The sequence below is a fragment of the Odocoileus virginianus genome, chromosome 29 (genome assembly GCF_023699985.2).
Source record: "Odocoileus virginianus isolate 20LAN1187 ecotype Illinois chromosome 29, Ovbor_1.2, whole genome shotgun sequence".
In the NCBI taxonomy this organism is placed as follows: Eukaryota; Metazoa; Chordata; class Mammalia; order Artiodactyla; family Cervidae; genus Odocoileus; species Odocoileus virginianus.
This window is the reverse complement of record NC_069702.1, coordinates 13,578,828-13,601,701: the sequence shown is the minus strand read 5'-3', so window position 1 is coordinate 13,601,701 and position 22,874 is coordinate 13,578,828. Positions and strand designations below refer to the sequence as shown.

Below are 22,874 nucleotides of genomic sequence, written 5' to 3'. Positions count from 1 at the left end.
TGAAAGTCTGAATAGCCCTTGAACCCGGACCCTTGCATTTCCATTTCGCACTGTGCTGCACATTCTAGAGCTGGTCTTGACAGGGTCTGGGATCTGCAGGTCCCAGGAGGTCTGACACATTTGCATCCGTTGTCTCCCTCCACTGATGACTTGAGTGATATTTGTTATAGATTCCAATACCCTGTTTCCTCTTTCTTTTTAGCTCCAGTCACAATCCAGGGTTATTTATGTATTCATTTCCCTGGTTGTCTCCCTGGCTAGAAACTCCTGTGATGGCCGGGACCCTGTCTGGTCCTCCGTTGACCCCCAGGGCTAGCATGATTTCTGGAATGTACCTTCTCGGGTCCGCTGTCCTTCCCAGCGTGGCGCCGAGCAGTCATATCTCCTGGCTGAGACTCTTGGGCTCCTCTGTGAGGACTGGGCTGTGCTGGGCTCTGCAGGCCACCATGAGCTCTAAACGAAAAGCCCTGGCATAGATCGGGCACCAGGCTCATCTCGGGTGGAAGCATGACCCACAGCTGCTCCTGGGGGTTGGGGCGAGAACTTTGCAGAAGTCATTGGCTATGGGCTGATCACAGTGACGTTGTGTGGCACTCTAAACCTTGGGCCGGACTGGCCTTGGGTGTGTCCCTGACACAAGGCCGAGTTTGACTGGGCCCAGAACCCTGGGTACCTTCCCCTCTTGCATCCCGTTCATCTTAACATTAATTGAGGCCCTGGTCTGGCAGATGTTGAAGGTGGGTGTTGAGAGCTGTGGGCTTGGCCTTATTGGAGTTTATTCCTCCTGGAAACGCTGAGCTCAGACTTTGGGCTGAGCACAGGGTAAAGCAGACAAAGCTAGCAGTCAAGTCCTGTCCTTGAGCGGTTGATCATCAGGTGGGGCTGACAAATGAGCAGACACACAGGGCAGCCTTCAGTCTGTAGTTGGGGGGGCTCAGAGGAGGCACCTGACCGCCGTGGAGGGCATCTGGGGAGGCTTCCTGGAGGAGGCGTAATGGGAGTTGACTGTGAAGGGAGGTGGGGAATTGGCTTTCTCTGTCAGAGAACTGCATTCACCATGGGGTGCCAGGGAGTGTGTCGGGCCTGGAGTGTGAGGTAGGCAAGGAAAAGGTGGTGGGGTGGGGCATTGGCGTGACTCAGACCCTGAAAGGCTTGCACCCCTTCAAGGGGTCAGGGTTCTCTTCAGAGGCAGCCTGAGCCTTAGATGGCTTCTCAGCAGGAGAGTCTCTGTGACTTTCCCTTCTGAGGCCTCAGTTTTCTCATCTGTAAAGTGGGGGATGTGTGCTGAGCTTCTAATGAGATGACGCACTTTTCCAAGGGGTTGGGGAAGAAACTGGCTCATCCCCAGGCACAGCCTCCTGTCTCTGCCCTTTGGCTCTTCTGCTCTTGGGGTCATGAAAGCCTGACCAAGGGGGCCTTGGGTCCAGCCGGTCCAGGGTCTGATAAAAAGGTGGTGTCTGGGACTGGCCCCAGAGGCTTCATAGCCACTGTTCTCATGAGCCCCAGACACTGCTGGGTTTCCACTCCCGTTCCCACTGCTGTCCTTGGCCGGGTTGCCGTCCCAGGGCCTCATGGAGTGGTGGTCCAGTCTGGGTACCTGTGTCCTGCCTGCTGCGCTGCCTCCGACAGATGCTTTACTTCCCTGGGCCCAGAGCCTCATCTGAAACCTCCCTTTTCCCAAGCACCTTCAGCGATCACGGGAGGGGCTGCTGGGAAGGAAAGGGGCCCTCCCATCTGTCAGGCCGCTGGCAGGCTGTGACAGTGTGATACCAGGTACACTCTGCCTTGATACCATGGTTTCTAGCGGTGCCCAGTCCCAGCACAGATCACCTTGGCCTTCATGGAGACAACTGGAGGCTGGCATCGCCCCTCCTAATAGATTCAGCTTTGTTTTGTTTAGTGAGTGTCTTCACCGGGCCAGGCACCTTGCCAGCACTTCAAATTCTGGTCCCTGTGAAGTCAGTGCTGTGGGCCCCGTTAAACAGATGTGAGAACCGAGTCTTAGAGAAGTTCAGGGGTTTGCCCAGGACCAGTGACTCAGACGGTAAAGAATCCACCTGCCAATGCAGGAGACCCGGGTTCGATCTCTGGGTCAGAAAGATCCTCTGGAGAAGGGAATGGCAACCCACTCCAGTATTCTTGCCTGGAGAATCTCCATGGACAGAGGGGTCCATGGGGTCACAAAGAGTCAGACATGACTGAGTGACTAACACTTTCACTTTCATGAAGTCAGTCGTGTGGGTCCCATTAAACAGATGTGAAAACCAAGTCTTAGAGAAGTTCAGTGATCCAGTCCCAGGTCTTCATCATTCTAAAGGATGGTCCTTTGTCCTTTTCTGGGGTGACAAGGGTATCCTGCAGAATGGTCAGCTGTGTCCTGGGGGTGAGGCCTTTGACCTTTCCTCTCGAGGAAGCATCTTTCCCTTCAGGGCAGCCGTGAGAGAGTCAGGTGGAGCTGGAGCTGCGTCCCATTCCACCTGGAGGGCAGCTGGCCGCAACAGCTTCTTTCTCCTGTCCTTCCCAGCTAGAGCCAGCTAGTTTCCTGAAACTTGCTCACTCACCTTCCTTTGGGGCTTCCCTCATAGCACAGTTGGTAAAGAATTCGCCTGCAATGCAGGAGACCCCGGTTCAATTCCTGGGTTGGGAAGATCCTCTGGAGAAGGGCTAGGCTACCCACTCCAGTCTTCTTGGGCTTCCCTGTGGCTCAGCTGGTAAAGAATCTGCCTGCAATGCAGGAGGCCTGGGTTTGATCCCTGGGTTGGGACGATCCCCTGGAGAAGGAAACGGCTTACCCACTCCAGTATTCCGGCCTGGAGAATCCCATGGACTGTATAGTCCATGGCGTCACAAAGAGTCGGACACGACTGAGCAACTTTCACTTCACTTCACTTCCTTTAAGAAAAACGGCATTGTTTTTTTCTGTAAAACAGTAATAGAAAATTCAATTTAGTCAGAAGAGTATAAGGAGAAAAAGGAACTGCTGTCGCATCATCACTCGGCTGTCCCTGCTGACACCTGGAAGGTGCGCCTACCTTGTCCTCACCTCTGTGTCCCCAGAACATGGGGCCTGGTGCCGAGCAGCTGCTCAACACACAGTCATGACCAAACGAAAAAGATGAACAAATGCAGTTCAGAAAATTGCGATCACAAATCATATTTGTCCTTTGACGCGTCCTTTTTCACTCTTTACAATGCTGACCTTTCTCCCTGTGGGATTTGCTCTCACTGCCTGGATGTAATTTACCTGCCCCGTCTGTTGTGGCTGAGCATTTCGTCACTGGGAAGAACATCCGAGTGTTTGTCCAGAGACCGAATCTCTGCTTAGCTAAAGTGCATTCCTAGAAGGGGCGTTGTGGGGCCACAGGATGGAACAGAAGGGGCAACCTCCCCTTTCCCGGGTGTCTGGAAGATGCTTCCTGCTCCTTGGGCTGTGGGGGAGACGCAGGCAGAGGCCCAGGCCGATTCCTGAGAAGCGCTGCGGTTGCAGGAGCAGGCAGGTCAGAGGAGAGAGGAATGAATTACGGTTTGTGCTGTCCTAAGTCCAATCGGAGAAAATGGAGTTCATCCTCCTCTGAAGACAGAATGTACTTTTCTGGAATCGATCTGGGGTTGAGGGGGGAGGTTGATTACTCCAAATAAACATCCATGGCATGCTGAGAGACAGCCTCCATTACTGCCTCCCCAGATTCCTAGTTGGATGGACATCCCGGGTCCCCAGGGCTGGCAGGTCACGCTGGACTGGAGTTCATGGCCATTGCACATCCCTAGCTCACCAGACCCACTGGCATTGACGAGACACCCCCCCCACTCCCTGTCCCACACCTCCCCCTGACCCCTCCCAACTCCCACCCCACCAAGCAGCCCCTGCCCAGGCCACGGACCCCATGCTGCTGAATCTGACAGCCACTTTCCAGCCTTCTTCTTCACCTCTCAGGAGCTGCCCGTCAAGTCCTTTCTTCTATAAGCACTTTTTTCTCTTAGCTTCCCTGGTTCTCTGTTTTTCTCCTTCAATCTACAGACTTCTTATTTACCATTTTCCTTGCTGATTTTGTATCTCCTCCCTGACCTCCTTTGGTCTTCCACCACTCTGGAATGCTCTCTTGTTTTCCTCTCTCCATTTTCTCCCAAGGCTTCCCCGGTGGCTCAGATGGTAAAGCATCTGCCTACAATGTGGGAGACCCGGGTTTGATCCCTGGGTCGAGAAGATCCCCTGGAGAAGGAAGTGGCAATCCACTCCAGTACTCTTGCCTAGAAAATCCCATGGATGGAGGAGGCTGGTAGGCTGCAGTCCATGGGGTCACAAAGAGTCAGACATGACTGAGCAACTAAACTTTCTTTTCCACTTACTAGCTGTGTGGCCTGAGGTAGCTTACTTAGCTTCTCTGTGACTCACTTGCCTCATCTCTATGATGGGTCTGATAACTACCTACCTCTCCAGGTCCTGCAAGGATGATATGCTCCCCTTCTCTCATCACAGGATTCGGCACGTAATAGGTGCCTTGTAACTATCCTCTGTGGTCACTCATTCATTCTCTGATTCACTCAGCAAGTGTTGATTGGGTGCCTCCTGCAAGCTGGGCTCTATTCTAAGCGCAGAGAATACCGAGAGAACTAAACAGATGTAGGCCCTGCTTACTTGAAACTCATATCCTGGGGTAGGGGAAATAGACAGGAAGTAAGTGAATGTCCATTTGTCACATGGAAAGCAGTAACAGGGCAGAGCGAGGGGCAGGGGGCCCAGAGTCAGGCTCACAGAGCAGAGCAGCCTGGGGTTGGCTGGGCACAGAGCTGGGAGCTGGGAGCCCGTACTGCCTTGCCCCAGGCTGGCTTGGGCACCTCTGCTGGGCCCAGAACTGGCAGTTCTCGTCAACCAGTGCTGGGCTAGTCCTGGGAGTGCAGAGGGAACCACTAACCATAAAGGTTAGACACCATAAAGGAGTCTAAAAGCCCAGTGTTCAGCGTGCAGTCCTTAACCTGCTCTGGCTTTGTGCTCTTGGAGCACAGTGTGATACCAGGTGGGCTGTACCTTGATACCATGGGACCCCCTAGGCTCCTGCCTTAGGAACAGGCATCCGGTGACTGAGGCTCATTTGCAGACCAAGGCTTACAGTTGAGTAGGTGGCATAGTCTCATCTGGACGAGGCCAGGACTGGACCAGACAGAGCTCTCAGTGAGGAGTGGTCACAGGGAACCTCACCTGGGAGCATGGGAGCGTGCAAATCAGATCCCAGGACCATAATAAGCTTCCAGGTGATTCTGCTGCAGCCCTAGCTGGAGAAGGGCTCCGTCAGTTTTGAATGGCAGGGCATCCTTGGGTTGGCAGTGCAAGCTCAGAGAGGGAGGCCTCGGTGAGTGCTGGCTGCACCCCTTTCAGAGTGTCCCAGGCAAGAGGGGCACCACCCCCCGCCTCTGCTGACCTGGTCTCCTCCTTCTCCCAGGACCCCAAGTGATGGTGGTTTACACGGAGGAGGAGCTGAGCCCTGCGAGACTGGTTAGCACGGCGGAGCTGGGAACGGTGCCTGCTGGCTGGCGGGAGTGAACGTGAGATCTCAGCGTCTCAACTCGAGAGGAAGCATGTCTAAGAAAGGCCGGAGCAAGGGCGAGAAGCCCGAGATGGAGATGGACCCGGTGCAGATGGCCAACGAGGAGCTGCGGGCCAAGCTGACCAGCATTCAGATCGAGTTCCAGCAGGAAAAGAGCAAGGTGGGAGGGGCGCGGGTCTCCCGGCTCAGGTGAGGGGTGGGCTGTGAACTCCTGGTGGACAGACTGCCCCGGGAGGGTGTCTCCCAGGGCTGGGGTGGGATTGGACATTCCACCTCTCTGAGCCTCAACTTGCCCCTCAATAAAATGGGTATAACATCAGCACAGAGGCCACGAGGGTGTGAATCCTGCCCCACCCCCTACCTTTGGCTCTGATCTCAGGCCAGTTGCTTCACTCTCCATACCATAACTCCCCTTGCCTGCAAGACGGGATCATAATAAGACCACCTGATGGGCTGGTGGTCAGGAGTGAGGGTGTAAATACACATACATGAAGGGCTCGGTACGGAGCCTGGCTCTGTGATGGGAGCCTTTGCTCTGGTAAGGCAGGTATGAGCTTTGGAGCCAGTCAGTACAATGCCCAGTTGGGTGCCAGTCAAAGGGCAGGCATGATGGGCAGCCAGTGACAGTGGGAGGAGCCCAGGCTTTCTAATCTTGTAGACCTGGCTTCAGACCTCACCTAGGCTCCTAACTGACTTCACAATCTTAGACAAGTGATCTAAAGCCTCTGAACCTCCATTTTCTCATCTGTAATATGGTATCATAATGACCGCCCGATTTAAGGTTGTCTTGGGCTTCCATGGTAGCTGTCGGTAAAGAATCGGCCTGCAGGGCAAGAGACCCAGGTTTGATCCTTGGGTTGGGAAGATTCCCTGGAGGAGGGCATGGCAACCCACTCCAGTATTCTTGCCTGGAGAATCCCATGGACAGAGGAGCCTGGTGGACCACAGTCCATGGGGTTGCAAGAGTCAGATACAACTTAGCGATTAAACCACCACCAAAGATCTATAAAGAAAGCTGAGTGCTGAAGGACTGATGCTTTTGAACTGTGGTGTTGGAGAAGACTCTTGAGAGTCCCTTGGACTGCAAGGAAATCCAACCAGTCCATCCTAAAGGAAATCAGTCCTGACTATTGGAAGGACTGATGCTGAAGCTGAAACTCCAATACTTTGATCACCTGATGGGAATAACTGACTCATTGAAAAAGACCCTGATGCTGGGAAAGATGGCAGGTGAGAGGAGAAGGGGAAGCCAAAGGATGAGATGGTTGGATGGCATCACCGACTCGATGGACATGAGTTTGAGCAAGCTCCGGGAGTTGGTGATGGACCAGGAAGCCTGGTGTGCTGCAGTCCATGGGGTCGCAAAGAGTCGGACATGACTGAGTGACTGAACTGAACTGAAAGATCTCAGGTGATGGAAACGAAGAAAGCCCACCTTGCACAGCCATGGTCCTTTATGTTGGTGTGGTTCTGACCCGGGTGGTTTGAGGGCAAAAGCAGGCAAGGTGGGAGGTGCTCTGCCAGCCCAGAGAGGAGCTGCCATTCGTGTGAGAAGAGAAAGAGGATGGGATTTGGGCTTGCTCCTGGGGGACCCATCTGAGGACCTTGTCTGGCTGGGGACATGAAGGTTGTACCCTCAGCCCCGCAGGTCCCCTCCCTCCCTGCCCATAGACCTGAGGGCAGGGAGGGCCTGCCCCGGGAATAGCTGCAGGTGTCTGGTTGAGAGCTGGGACTCTGGCAGCAGCTACAGTGCTGAGCAGGGTCCAGCTTCTGGGTGGGGAGGGGGCTGAGGCTTGGTCCTTGACCCTGAGCCCAGCTCAAGACGGCTGCATGGAGAACAGGGGCAGAGTCCCCGAGCTGGGGCGATGAAGACTGGGCTTCTGGAGCTTGGGGACACGTGTGCCCCGTCCCGTGCCCAGACTCTCACGGGTTCCAGAGGCAGTGCAGCCGGTCTTTCAGCACAGCTGCTGGTGGTGCAGCCTGTCCACACCCTGCCCAGCTGAGGAAGGATTCGCCTGCCAGGATCCCCCGGGGTTATCCTCTGCCCAGCTGGGCCTGAGCGGCTGACTAGGAAGGAGCAACAGCAGCTGTGTCTGTGGGACCAGCGTCATTTGACCAGGTCTCCATCCCACCTCCACCACCTAACGCGCCTTGAGGTCTTGGGGCAAGCCAGGGAGCTGCCTAATGCCTCAGTTTCCCCATCTGTTAAATGGGGACATCTGGTGTGTCTGCCTCCCTCGGTTGTCTAAGGAATGAGTGAGAGTCATATCCAGGGCCCAGGGAACCGCCTGTCACGTTGTAGGTACTCAGGGATTGGCAGACATTTCTTATGTGTCTGTATGCAGGCCGCACCAGGTACCGTGGAGGGCCTCCTGACCCTCGCGGTGACCTGTGAGGTTAGGTGAGTCTCTCCCCACTTTGTTGTCCTTTTGTTGCTAAGTCATGTCTGATTTTTTGCGACCCATGGAGTGTAGCCTGTCAGGCTTCTCTGGCCATGGGATTTCCCAGGCAAGAATACTGGAGTGGATTGCCATTCCCTTCTCCAAGGGATCTTTCTGATTCAGGGATCGAACCCACATCTCCTGAATTGTCAGGCAGGTTCTTTACCGCTGGGCCACCTGGGAAGCCACCTTCTCCCCACTTGATAGGTGAGCAGGCTGAGGGTCAGGGAGAAGAGGTGGCCGGGCTTCCGTAAACAAAATACCACAGACTTGGAGGCTCTGACAACAGAAATTTATTTCCTCCTAGTCCTGGAGGGTTCAGGCAGAGTTGGTTTCCTCCTGGGGCCTCTCTCCTCGGCTTATAGATGGCTGTCTTCTTCCTGTGTCCTCAGATGGTCTTCTTCATGTGGGTCTGTGTTCTAATCTCTTCTTATAAGGGTACCAGTTGTATCGGACCAGGACCCCACCCTCATGACCTCATTTAACTTAGTGACCTCTTTTAGGACAGTCTGCAAATACAGTCACATTCTGAGGTTCTGGGAGGGGTGGTAGTTAGAACAACCACACAGGAACTTGGTGGACATGATTCAGCCCATCACAGCAGGACAGTCCAGTCATGGGTGTTGGCACGGGGTTGGAAGCCTGGCCTACGAGAACCCCAGCCTGTGCCTACCTGTCCCCAGCACCTTCTGCCATCACATGCCCTGGCTGCCGTGTTCTCAATCCAGCCACCTCGTGGACCTTCCAAGGGTGTGTGGAGAGGGTTTCTGTTCTTGGAGAATTCAGCAATGTGTTTACTGGCTGGTATGACAACCTGTGAAAGTTGCTCAGTCGTGTCTGACTCTTTGGAACCGCATGGACTATACAGTCCATGGAATTCTCCAGGCCAGAATACTGGAGTGGGTAGCCTTTCCCTTCTCCAGGGGATCTTCCCATCCCAGGGATCGAACCAGGGTCTCCTGCATTGTAGGTGGATTCTTTACCAACTAAGCTATCACGACAAACATACATATAAACCTTACAACTGCATTTAACTGTTACATTTATATGATCTCGTGATACCCAGTTTTGATGTTGCAACATTTATAGTCTTGTTACTTCAGCAGAGGAGCCCATAGGATCAAGGGTTGTTGGGAACACACCTGTTAGTTCTTTGAGCCCCCCTGGGCCTGTGTCCCAGGCCTGAGCTGGGCATTTGGAGATGACTCAGAAATGACCCCATTCTCAGACAGGCCGGGTGCTCAGATGTTCAGGGGGCTAGGCGGATGACAGTACTTGGCTTGTGGCACCAGAGATCTTAGGAAACCATGCAGTGGTCAGAGGGGCCCGAGAAAGCTTTGCAGAGGTGGTCTGGAGCCAACTCTGAAGAATTTTGCTAGCTGGTGAGAAAGGGAGCAGGATTCACACCATCCCAAGCATCCAGCATCACCTGGGGGCTTCCTCAGTGTCACCTGGGGTACCAGGCTACTAGGGGCAGAGTCCCTGACTTGTTGAGGCCCACATTCTGGGGTGGGTAGCAGCAGAGAGGGCGGTGGTCAGTACATGGGCTCAAGATAAGCCATGGAGCTTCCAGTTGCTGCCCACCACTCAACAGCTGGTGATTCCTGCAGTGAGCAGCCCATCCTGGTCTGGATCTACCCTGTGTCAGGGACTTATCCAGCTACAGAAGTGAGTCAGGCCCTGTCCTGCCCTGCAGGGGCTAGCCTAGTGGGTATGCTGGGAGGGTTGGAACTGAGATGTGTTCTGTGCGGTGATGGAGGGAATCACACCCCAGGGACCCAGAGGAGGCCCAGTCAAGGAAGGCTTCCAGACCCTCCTGGAGAATGGAGAGCAGGCACCAGGCAGAGAGACCAGAGAGCCTAGGAGCCAGGACCCCCGGGGGAATGGATGCTGTCATTGATTATTTACAAACTGCCAGGCCCATCATCCTTTCATTCTTTCTTTCGCTCAGTCCATAGCTGGTTATTGAGCATCTACTGTGTGCCATGTCCTGTCCCAGAAACTGCACTGTCCTGGAGACCCTCTCCCGAAGCTGGTGTCTAGTGGGGGAGGTGGGGGGCAAAGGCTGGGAGATGAACATGTGATATTTGTTCCATAGTGAAAAGTGCCAAGAAAGTAAGACTGGAGAAGCAGGTGGCGTGGGATTGGAGTAGGGGTGGCTCTTTGGGGAGGTGGTCGGCAACACAGGGGCGCTGCAGGTGGGGGAGGGCAGGCCCTGCAGAGACCTGGCCGCGAGCCCTCCAGGCAGAGGGAACAGCTCGGGAAAAGGCCTGCAGGTGGGAAGATGCCTGCATGTTCGAGGTGCAGCGGGCAGGGAGGTGGCCTGACCTGGGCGGTCAGGGAGGAGGACCAGAGAGCCATAAACCAGGGTCAGTCCTGCGGGCCGGGGAGGACTCTGGCTTGTGTGTTGCATGCGACAGAGCTCTCAAAGGTTTCTGTTTGTGTTCTTTTGTATTTTTTGTATGTGTCCATTCAATCATTTATATCACTACTTTGGGTTGTCATCCAATACTATTAGGTTGGCCAAAAAGTTTGTTTGGTTAATGAATACGTTGTTCAACGAAGTTCTTGGTGAAAATGAAAAATGTCTTTTATTTTCACTTAAAACCGAGTGGACTTTTTAGCCAACCCGATACCTTATTTTGCTCAAACCTTTCCAGCTTTGGCCACTGGATCTCTTCTAGCTGGCTCCTGTGTCCCTTTGACACCTCCCGCCACTGTGGCCTTTCTTTGTTAATTTATTCTCGGGCTCACGCCTACTTTCTGGTCCTGTAAGGTGCTCCTGGTTCATCTTGGATGTTCCCTGCCCCATCCCTAGAGCCACTCACCAAGGCTCTCTTGTCGCTTTTATTGGAAAATGGCTTGAGAAACCAAGATCTGGGCACTGGGGGTGCTCACCATTGCTGGCATGCCGTTACTTCTGGGCTTAGCTAGAAGAGCAAGGAAGTGTATGCATATATACTAACTGTGTATGTATACATATCTAAGATATTTCTAAATGTAACATCTGAATGAATTTTAAGTTAAAGGTGAGTTCTTACTGACGTCCCCAGCCTAATCCACTACCACTTGGATCCTCTGGCCTCCTCCCCTTGTGTATGGTGTCCTTTCTGCAGCAGAGAGAGCCTGACCCCACCACCCACTTAGTTACTCAACACTCTGCACACACCGGGGTTTCAGAACAATTAGCCTGCACCCTGTGGATTCAGAGGATAGTGGAGGGAAAGCATCTAACATGCGTTCAGAGGCCTGTGCTGGCCACCAGGGGGCGACTCAGGGGCGAGTGCACAGGGGAAGAGGCAGGGCGATTGGTGAGGAGGTGACGGCCCTGGTCTCTTAAGAGGGCTGCAGCTGCCAGCTTGAGCCAGGGTGGTCGCAGGGATGGGTTGAGAAGCAGGGGAGACAGCCAAGCAGAGGCTGACTTCACTGTGCTGATTCGGGGCCGGTGGGCAGCATTCTTCCCACCAGCCCCTCCCGCCTCGATGCGTGCCCTTTCTCGGTCATTTTGCCCTTGTTGCATATAGAGCCCAGATGCTGAGACAAGGCTGGTAAGGTCCCCTCTCTCCTGCTGCCCCTCTGGACTTTGTGGGGCAGCTTAGAGGTGTCTGGCAAGTACAGTGACACCCTGACTTCTGTCAGCCTGCTCAGCTGGATGGAGTAAGGAGGGGGTGCTCTGTGCACACCCGGGGCCGCCCCCGCCTCACCGTGCTACACTTGGTCGTGGTGCCTGGACTTGGCGCTTTTCTAGGCAGAGCTGGTAGGACCCAGCAGGGTCTTCTCCCCCGGCCCATCCACTGTGAGCATCCCTGGGCCCTCTGTTACTGTCAGCATCAGCTGGCCCCCTCTGCCCATCCCAGGGACAGGCCCGGCCTCCCCCACCCCCAGGCTGCCCTGCACACACCTCTGTTCACACTGTCCACCTCCCTCCTTCTTTTACTTATTGGGGACCAAACTTCCCTTCATCCACTCATCTACTTTCAGCTTTCCTCCTCCCAAGACTCTTCAAGGGGCAGCTGGTGATGAACCTGTTTCATAGGGAAGGATCTGGAAGGTTTTATAGTCAGGGTTCTCCAGACAGAAAGAGAACCAGTAGGAGAGAGAGATGGAGGGGGATTTTTTTTCCCCCAAAATGATGGCTCACCTGGTCACAGAGACTGGCAAATCTGAAATCTGCATAGTAGGCAGGCTGGAAGCTTCAGGGAGCATGGATTTCACAGTAATGAGGCAGAATTCCTTTTTCATCAGGGCATTGCAGTCTTTTCTGATAAGACTTTCAGCTGATTTAAGGCCTTAAATAATGTGAGGTCCACTCACATTATAGAGGCTCATCTGTTTTACTCCAGGGCTGCTGATTTAAATATTAATCATTAAAAAATACCTTTACAGCAGCATCTAGACTCGTGTCTGGCTCAGAACCACAGCCCTGCCCAGTGAACACGTAACCATTAACCATCTCAAGGTTAGCTAATTTGCCAAGAGAAATGCGTTCATTGGCACAGATTCAGAATCCAACAAGATCCCATCCTTTTGACTTCAGATCACTGTCAGTGTTAATCCAGGAAGTCAGGACAGAGTTGCTCCCTCAGAAGGAGTGTGCTGGAAGCACTTAGTTCCTCCCTGGGAAATCATGTTCAGTATTTAAAGTTCTGGCATCCTGGCCCTCGGTCCCTTAGGAAGAGGCCCATTCTAGCTCTCAGGCAAGATGGGCCTTCTGACTGCATCCTTGCTTTTTTTCCGTGATTGTGTTTGATGTAAGGAGACTTGTATCTTTGCCTAGTAGGTTTTATTTGCTCTTTTCCCTGATGTTTTAAGTAAGGATTTGTCCACCCCAGGTAACATTGTAAAACTCCTCACCTAAAATTAATTTCAGCATGTTGGTGTGCTATAAACAGTGTGGTCCGGGGGAAATGATGCCACTTCCCATGGAAACAGCCTGTCCATGAGAGACGCATTTGTTTCGGTTCTTTGGAGATTGGTGTCATTTAGAAAACAAATGGATTCCTGTGTAATGTGTGTAATTGTGTGATATTTGGAATGGAAAGATCGAATAAAGCCTTTCGGAGTATTTGAAGAAAACACTCCCTTGGCACATTTTACAAATAACATTTGCTGAATAGACAAATATGTTCTGGTGGGACTGGCAGCCTGGCATCTGCAGAACACTTTCTCTGGGGCCAGAGACCTGGGAGTAAAGCCTGGCTCTGCCCCTTGCCAGCTCCTCACCCCAGGCAGGTCACTGGGACATCTCTGAGCCTTAGTTGCATGCATGCTCAGTGATATCCAACTCTTTGTCACCCTATGGACTATAGCCCGCCTGGCTCCTCTCTCCATGGGATTTCCCAGGCAAGAATACTGGAGTTGCCATTTCCTCCTACAGGGGATTTTCCTAATCCAGGGATCGAACCCACGTCTCCTGCATCTCCTACATTGGCAGGCAGATTCTTTACCACTGAACCACCTGGGAAGTCCAAACCTTGGCTGCTTCCTGGCAAAACAGTTGCCCACATCCTGGGGTAGTGAGGGGTTCATGCCGCTGTGGTGCTGAAGCCCAGTCCCAGCTGGGGAGTGAGGACACCTCTGTTCCCCCCCACCACCCCTTTCTACCTCCAACTGCTCCGTCTCCTCTAACTCCAGAGCTCAGGGCAGGAGCACTGGAAATGTATTTCTGGTCTACACTTTGATGAGACAGATGATTACTGCAGGGCATATTTGTGACTGATAAATTGTCCTTCCTCGGAAAAACTCCAAGTCGGAGGGGACGTCAGAGCCTGACTCTCCTCTCCAACACCTTCAGATGGCTTTCCACGACTGGGGAAATCGCAGTAAAACAGCAGGGAAGAGTCTGGACGGGGCTGATGGAGGTGGCCTCAGGGGGAACTGGAGGGCGGGGGCCCAGGAGGGTCTCAGGGGCCTGTCACACAAACAAGGGCTTGGGGAGGTGGCAGCGAGCCTGGCCAGCGCCCCCCGCCCTGGCCCTGACCCTGACCGAGTCTCCCCGCTCTGGCCGCAGGTGGGCAAGCTGCGCGAGCGGCTGCAGGAGGCCAAGCTGGAGCGCGAGCAGGAGCAGCGACGGCACACGGCCTACATCTCGGAGCTCAGGGCCAAGCTGCACGAGGAGAAGACCAAGGAGCTGCAGGCGCTGCGCGAGGTGCTCATCCGCCAGCACGAGCAGGAGGCGGCGCGCACGGCCAAGATCAAGGAGGGCGAGCTGCAGCGGCTGCAGGCCACGCTGAACGTGCTGCGCGACGGCGCGGCCGACAAGGTCAAGACGGCGCTGCTGGCCGAGGCGCGCGACGAGGCGCGCAGGGCCTTCGACGGCGAGCGCCTGCGACTGCAGCAGGAGATCCTGGAGCTCAAGGCGGCACGCAAGCAGGCGGAGGAGGCGCTCAGCAACTGCATGCAGGCCGACAAGACCAAGGCGGCCGACCTGCGCGCCGCCTACCAGGCGCACCAGGACGAGGTGCACCGCATCAAGCGCGAGTGCGAGCGCGACATCCGCCGGCTGGTACGTGCGCGGCCCCGCCCCGCCTCGTGTGCGCGCCGGTCCTGCTGCACACGCACCCCCGCGCTTCCCGCTCATGCGTGCCCTGTCCTTGTACACAGGGACCCCGTCCTCCCTGCCCACAGACAACCCCTCCTTCCGTGCACACACGCCTCATCCATCCCTGACGCATGCGCGTGACCTCTCTGCAAGCACGTGCCCCATCCTCCCCTCTTGGAGCAGTAAATGGGGACCATTGAGCTCCTGGCCTGGCTCTTGGCCCTAGGGTTCCAGCAAAGTCCCTCCCATCCTGGGTCCGGAATGGAGGCTTTGGCAGGGCTCTCCTGTCGGTGGGAGACACCGTAAGAAATTGAAGGACTGGAGGCGGAAGGACCAGGTGTCCTTTTGAAGTCCTGTCCAGCTGTCCATCCCTAGACTGGTCACCAGCCAGTGACAGAGCATCAGTTCACATCTTAACAATCCACTACCAAGAATGGCAGAAGAGATGCACTGATTTTAAATTTCTAATATATAGAAAATCTAAGCACATACCAGGACTGAGGTCTCAGAGGTGTTCCGCAGCCCCTTCCCCCTCCGTGTATGGAGGTGGTGTTGTCACCTAATAGGAAGAGAAGTCTTTGGAGAAGGTCTCTTCTGGATGTGAATCTAGACTCCTTCACTTGTCAGCTGTGTGACCCCGATCAGGTTGCATATGGTCATTAAATCTCTGGTGCCTCATCTGCAGAAGGAGAAATGATCCCATATCTGTTCCAGCATGCTGAGAATTAAGTTAAGCCTCTATCAACAGCCTATAGTTTCTGTAATAGGAGACATATAAAATATGTTCCTCTGTCATAGGAAATGTATAAAAAAAGGGGAAGTGTTAGTCACTCAGTCGGTATAGCCATGGACTATAGCCCATCAGGCTCCTCTGTCCATGGGATTTTCCAGGCAAGAATACTGGAGTAGATTGCCATGCCTTCCTCCAGGGAATCTTCCTGACCCAGGAATACGAACCCAGGTCTCCCACATTGCAGGCAGATTCTTTACTGGCTGAGCCACTAGAGAAGCCCCAGCAAATGTATATTTAAGGGAAATAGAATGGGGAGAAGACAAGTATTTGCCCAAGAGATGGACTGAGCTTAATTTAAAATATACCGAGGACTTGGTGTCTGTGTGTGTGTCAGTCACTCAGTTGTGTCCAGTGCTCTGCGACCCCATGGACTGTAGCCCCCCAGGTTTCTCTGTCCACGGGATTCTCCAGACAAGAATCCTGGAGTGGGTTGCCATTCCCTTCTCCAGGGGATCTTCCCAACCCAGGGATTGAACCTGGTTCTCCCACGTTGCAGGCACATTCTTTACCATCTGAGGCACCAGGGAAGCCCAAGGACTTGGTATCTGTCTCCATTCCAGCGCCAAGTAGAAATATCCCCAGTTCAGATTGTCTCAGTGTGTGGGGGCCTCTTAGGAGAATAGAGTGAAAAGAATTAATGTCCACTTCCCCAGCTGTTCGCCCATTTGATAAATGTCCCTCCTCAGACAGGCCTCTTGGCAGACTATTCAGAAGGTGGCCTGCATTTTGTTTCTTTGTCAGCTGAATTGGATTAAAAATGCAGGAAGGCCTCCAGGCTTCCGCTTACACATGTAACATGCCTCTTAAGAAACAATTGAGGAGAAAAAGGCAGCTGTGGTCAGTGTGGGGCCATTGGACTCATTCCTTAGATCAATTAGGATTAGGTCTGAGAACTCTGTTACACAGGGGCTTAAAATCTGGAATTTATTTCGCTGTGATGTGCAGAGTCTGGAAAGGGCTTCAGAGAGCGTGCAGGCCACAGGGCCACTCAGCTCTCCCCTCAGAAGGGGCTCTGCAAGGCAGCCCTGTTCCTCATGGCCCCTCCTGCTGCAGAGTGCCAGCCATCACATCTTTATCCCGGGTTGGCAGTAGGAGGGCAGATGAAGGAGGGTGTAGTCGTCTTCCACACTCCCGTGGTTGCTGGGAATCCTTGGCCTTCCTCTGCTCACACTGTATTACTCCAGCCTCTGCCTCCATGTGGCCTTCTCCTCCCTACATGGCTGTGTCTTGTCCTCTTTTTCTAAGGACACCCATTAGTGGATCTAGCTGTGTTGTGTTAGTTAGTTAGTCGTGTCTGACTCTTTGCAACCCCAAGAGCTCACTTGGTTCCCCTGTCCGTGGGATTTCCCAGGCAATAATACTGGAGTTGGTTTTTATTCCCTTCTCCAGGGGATTGTCCCAGACCCAGGGATGGAACCCAGGTCTGCCCACATTGCAGGCAGATTCTTTACCATCTGAGCCACCAGGGAAGACCCACCCCAATCTGTTATGACTTCATCTCAGCTTAACATCTTAGTTACATCTGTAAAGATCCTATTTCTGACAGGTTCATATTCTGATTTTCCAGGTAGATGTGAAATTAGATGGGGACACCATTCCTCCACAGGTACCAAGGAGGAGAAGAGAATGGGTCTAGGGGTAGCAGCTTGATTCCTCAGACTTTGCAGTGAAGAAGCGCTAACAAAATTATCCCCAAATAGATGGATTTGTTGGGAGCTGGCTAAACTGCGGTGTTCACTGAGGCACGTGCGCTGCTGGATGTGCTTGCTGAGAAGTGGCTAGATTCTGTGCCTCTGGGGGAAGAGAGAGGGCATAGGGAGGGCTCTGGAGAGACTGGCTTGAGTCTGATTTATGGATTTGCTGCTGCCTAGAGTGTGGGCACATTCACTGCTCTGGGCCTCAAGCTTATCTGTAAAATGGGATAATGTCTACATAGAGGGTCTTTTAAAGACTGAGAAAGAGCATGTCTCTTAAGTACAAATGTTTTCCTGAGCTCACAGTAGCATGTAAGTAAGAAGTGATAGCCATCATCCAGACTGTTGTTTTTTCCCTGTCTGTTAGAATCTTATGGTTGCAAGTGACAGAACTTCTACCTCAGACCAGTTTTCTTGACTAAAGAAGCTGGACTAGCCTCAGGCACAGCCCCAGTGGGACTAATGATATCACCCAGGACCTGGGTTTCTTAGGCTCTGCCCTGTCTTTTATTGTTCTCAGACTTTATACTCTCACTGCGATGGTGAAATGCCATCTTTGTGTCAGACTCTACCTCCTCACAAGAAACAGCCCAGAGAAAGTGAGAGAAGCTCTTTCTTAGCTCCTAAGAAGAAATAGGAGGGTCCTGGCAACACCTTTTTAGGCTGTTGGCTCTGAGTGGGTCACTATCCGTCCCTGAACCAATTACTATTAAGGGGTGGGGCCATGCAGGTGGTGTGAGCCAATCAGGGCCTGCCCTGGAAATTTGGAGCAGTTCAGCCCCACCCCTCTCCTGAACCACATGGTGAGAATGAGAGTGTGGGAGAAGGAGAAATGGATGCAGGGACCAATCCAGGAATGTCCCACACATTCAGGTGATGGAGTTCAGGGATGCTCAAGAAGGTCGCTGTCAGAAGGTCACCCTTCATCACCATCCTCAGAGCAGGAGGCAGGATCACTAAGATCAGTTTGGGCACCAGACCAGAGTCAACAAACAAGAGTGCCTGCACAGCTGTGTGAGCTGGCAGGTCTCCTGACCTCTGGAACCTCAGGACTCTGGCTGGGGAAATGTGACAGCCTAGAAAATGTTGGCTCCAGAATCTACACCATTGTTGTCCATCCATTCCTGGATGCCATCTCCACCAGTGGAGGCTGTTTTCTAGAAACGTCTGCCATGTGATTGGGTTTAAGCCCTTTGTTCACTTCCTGGAATCAAGTAGGGAACTGATGCTCTTCTAAGCCGAGAATTTCCAGAGACATCTTGCTTGTGATGCTGTGCCCTCTTGTGGAAGGGACTAGTGTGATGTGGTGGTGGAAGGGAGTGCTTCCTGGCCCCAGAGCAAAGCCAGAAGTGTGCAGCCAGAATGATGAGGGGGACAGACTGGAACCCTACCTGTTAACTTGTAACAACTCACATCACTAATTCCCCTGGCTTTATTTTTTCTCCTAGCACTAAGCATGCTCTAGTCTACTCCAGTATTGACTTCTGCTTTCAGCTACCCTCCCCTCTGTAATGAAAGCTCTGAGGGCAGGGACTCTGATCTGTTTTGCTCATCAGTGTTTCCCAGCATCTGTTGATGGCACTCAATTCAGTATTGTTGAATTCACGAAAACAAGTTTAAGTGGTTTAAATTAATGAACTCCTTTCCCATCATTCTTACTGTTTCTGAATTGAAATCGGCAGTGGCAACAATGTTTCCCGCATTATTAAGAGTTCTTCCCTACAGCGGGGAGCTGCTCCCCACACCTTCAAAGCAGGTTTAGCCAAAGCGGGGAGCTGCAGACGGACCGTCACCAGGGGGAGCAGCAGGCATGTTCTGCAGGTGCTGAAGGAGACGCTGCACCCGACACATCCTTGGCTGGAGATCCAGGAGATTGTCTTGAGGGGCGGGAAGGGATGCAGAAGGAAGGGGAGCAGCCTTTTTTTTTTTTTGCAAAGAAAGACCACTCAAAGAGCTTGTCAGAATTCTGGGACTTAGCTTGAAAACCTCAGTCTGGAGTTTTAGGGGTACCATTTTCCTCCTTTGTAAATCTCAGTTATATTTTATCAGTTATTCATGGTCTGCTGTTTAAATAAGATAGCCAGGAGCTAAACTAGATTAATGATGGCAGCTAACATTGATTGTGTGCTTATAAGATGCCAGGTTCTGTGATAGATTCTTCCCGTGGTTGATCCACATCTCCCCTTGGTTAGAGAGGATGTTCTCAGTGTCCCTGCGTTACTGAGGCTGAGGCTAAGAGAGGTGACCTAGCCTGCCCAGAGTCACACAGCTGGTGGGGGCGGGGATTTGAACTGGCTTCTGTCCACCCTCAGGGCAGGGTTCTTAACCAGTATTCTCTGCTTTAGCCATCTGTGCCTCAATTCAAGGTATTATGATTCAGACAGAAGGAGGAGTTTCAACTTCTGATTCAGGTTATAATCAACTTCAATTTGTACACTAGAGCGTGCTGAGTGAGAAGAGCATTTGTAATTGTCTTCTGGGGCTGCCTTAACAAATGGCCACAGTCACACTGAAGTTTACTCCCTCACTGCTCTGGACGCCAGACGTCCAAAGTCAAGGTTTCAAGCAGGGTCGTGCCCCCCTGAAGTCTCCTGGGGCTTCTGGGGGCTCCAAGCATTCCTGGGCTTCTGCCTGCATCACTCCAATCTCTGCCCCCCTCTTACATAGCTCCCCTCTGTGTTTTTCTTCTTCCTCTGCATCTTCTCTTTGTCCTGTGGGGATGCTTGGCATTGGATTTAGAACCCACCCAGTTAATCTAGGATGATCTCCTCATCTTAAGGTCCTTAATTACACCTGCAAAGACCCTTTTCCAAGCAAGTTTCTGTTCACAGGTATCTGAAGTCAGGATGTGGACATACCGTTTTAGGAATCACAATTCAAACCACTTCAGTGTTCTTCATATTTGCACACCAGAGGAGATAAAAGTCTAGAAAGGACAGGAACAACTACTTACTGAGACCTACTATGTGCCTGCAACAGTTATAATTAGAGTAGTTTATTTTATGCCTACCGTGTGTTAGGCACTTTCCATGTATTCATTTCACCCTCACAGCATCCCCATGATTATCCCCATTTCCCAGATGAGAAAACTGAGGCATAGGAAGAAATCAGGTAACCAAACCAAGGTAATGGAGCCAGTGAGTGGTGGCCTTGGGGCTAGAACCCAGCAATCCAGTGGCCTTGCTCCTAAGCAGCCTTCCTGTCTGTTTTCCCCTTCTGTCCTCACAGTTCCCCTTCTAGGTGGAGGTGCCTACTCCCCCATTTTACAAGCGAGCCTGAAGCCTGGAGAGGTCAAATGCCTTGCCAGAGGTCACACAGCTCACCAGTGGGGGTTTAGTCTCCAGTTCATACCTTCTTACTCCACGCCTAGTACTTTTCCCTCTGTGGCAAGCTGTTTTATAGCACATGGCTTTAACCTCTGTGTTGGGTAATCAAGGCAATATCCACATTATTTAACCTTACATACAGGCTTGCTCATGGTGGGTATGCACAGGTATGTGTTAAATTAACACCATGTCATGAAGACTCTATCCAGAGTTTGTTGAAACCATTCTTACTAAAGCATTAGTATTCTTTTCAGAAGTTTTTTTTGTGTATCTTATCTCAGATAGAATTTATTCCTAAATCCCATGGTGATAATCACTGTCATTGAAACTATTACGATTTTTGTCAATTAATGAAACTCCAGTACTGGGAAATTTTCTCTTTTAACACCTGTATTAGTTTCCTAGGACTGCCGTTACAAAGTACCACGAATTTTGGGTGGCTTAAGCAACAGAAATGTATTCACTCAGAGTTTTGGAGGCTGGAAGTCTGAAGTCAGGGTGTGGCAGGACTTTGTGCTCTGGAGGCTCTAGGGGAGGGTGCTTCCTGCTTCTTCCAGCTTCTGGTGGCTCCAGGTGTCCTTGGCTTGTGGCCGCATCACCCCAGTCTCTGCAGTCATCTTCTCCCCGTGTTTGTCTGTCTTTCCTCTTATAAGGACACCAGTCATTAGAGCCCACCTGACTCCACTGTGACCTCATCTTAACTAATTATATCTGCAAAGACCCTATTTCCGAATGAAGTCACATTCTCAGGTGGTAAGAGGGGCATGGATTTGGGGAACGGGCACGCCAGCACCCCACCCTTCCTGGAGCAGTTTCCCAGCTGTTGGCTTTTGTGTCCAGAAACAACTGAAGTGTATGGTGTGTGGCAGAATCTTCCCCTTCATAAGCTTCTTTCCCGTGGGGAATGAGGGACGAGGCTGGGCGAGCTGGGGCCTACGCCGAGGCTCGCACACGGGGAGACCGAGGTGCTCTGGGGCCCCCAGAAGCAGCCGGTCAGTTCTCTGACTGTGGGACTCTGCGAGATGTCAGGGCAGGGGGAGAAGGATGGAGCTCCAGCTGCATATAGGGAGTTAGTGTCACAGGTGAGGACTTGGCTAGTCGGGGAGAGGCTACATATGGGAAGAGGAAACTACTTGGAAACTACAGACTTCCATGGTGACTAGGGGCAGGACGAGTCTATAAAGTAGATGGAGACAGTCCCACGGAGGGCAGGAGGGCAGGAGGGCAGGAGGAGTTTGTGAAGCAGGGAGTTGGTGAGAGTGTTAGATGGGGTGAGAAGAGAGGACAGAAAATTGTCCAGTGAGTTTGGAGGCCAGGAGAGGGTTGGAGACCCTAGCGAGAGCTGTTTACTGGAGGGGTGCAGCCCACTCCAGTGTTCTGGCCTGGAGTGTCCCAGGGACAGAGGAGCCTGGTGGGCTGCCCTCTATGGGGTCGCACGGAGTCGGACACTACTGAAACGACTTAGCAGCAGGAGGAGACACAGCCAGACGGAAGTGGGAGACAGGAGGATAGCCAACTCCCAACCAAGCTGAGCTGCAGGGGGCAGGGTGGGGGAGTGGCTGGATGGCCCTGGAAGGTCAGGATTTGACTTTATTTTGTGAAGGTAAGAGAGAAAGAAACATAGATCATTTCGGAGTAAGTGTCTGATTGATGGTATAGGTTGAACCCTCCGCTCTGTGCTGGGGCTGGTGATTGACGGGGGAGCGGGGCCTGGGCCATGCCCTGCGGCGTCTCTCTGCCCCGTGTTGCCGAGTCCAGCCGCCCTGGATCCACGGAGCTGCTGAACCCTTCCCTGGGCCCGAGGCCAGCAAGGGAGAGCTCTCCTTGGTCACAAGCCCCTACAGTCAGCTGCTTGTTCTTTCTCTTTTCAGATGGATGAGATCAAGGGGAAAGATCGTGTGATTCTGGCCTTGGAGAAGGAGCTCGGTGTGCAGACTGGGCAGACCCAGAAGCTGCTGCTTCAGAAAGAGGCTTTGGATGAGCAGCTGGTTCAGGTCAGAGAGGCTGAGCGGTACCACAGTAGTCCAAAGAGAGAGCTCCCGCCCGGCATAGGGGACATGGCCGAGCTCATGGGCGTCCAGGTGAGGGGCTCACCAACCACTGGGGCCATCGAGCCGACCGCCTACCCATTCCTCCCGCCGGTCATTCTTCTGGCGAACTTGCCTGCCTGCCTTCCCCCCATCCCTCCTCCTTCCTTCCCATCCATCTGCACACCCTTCCTTCTCGCCCTTACCCCTCCCGCTACACGTGCAGACATTCACTGCGGCCAGGCCCAGTGCTAGGCACAGGGAGTGCGGAGGTGAAGAACGGGCTGCTCTTGCCTCTCGTGGTCTTAGAGTTCAATTGAAAAGAAAGAAAGGAAAGCATGAGAGCTGAGTATCCAGTGAGAGCTCAGAAAGGGACCGGGTGAGGACAGGACATGGTTTAAAGGCAGAGCTCCCTGCCCAGGAGAGGGATCAGCCAGCAGACAGGATACCTGGGGCCACAGGTGGTAATTAAGAGGCACAGAGGAGGCCGAAGCTACAGGCATTCATTC

General features: G+C 52.9%; 1 protein-coding gene across 6 annotated transcripts in view; it reads left to right on the top strand.

Moving 5' to 3' along the window:
* C29H4orf50 (chromosome 29 C4orf50 homolog) overlaps window positions 1-22,874 on the top strand; it is a 293,220-nt gene that overhangs the window by 74,478 nt on the left and 195,868 nt on the right. For all 6 annotated transcript variants that reach the window (XM_070458139.1, XM_070458143.1, XM_070458140.1 and 3 more), the window contains exons 2-4: window positions 5,439-5,703; window positions 13,995-14,489; window positions 22,210-22,419. In XM_070458139.1, the coding sequence (XP_070314240.1) occupies window positions 5,575-5,703; window positions 13,995-14,489; window positions 22,210-22,419 (834 nt within the window). In that variant the 5' untranslated portion in view covers window positions 5,439-5,574. The remainder of the gene's footprint in view (window positions 1-5,438; window positions 5,704-13,994; window positions 14,490-22,209; window positions 22,420-22,874) is intronic.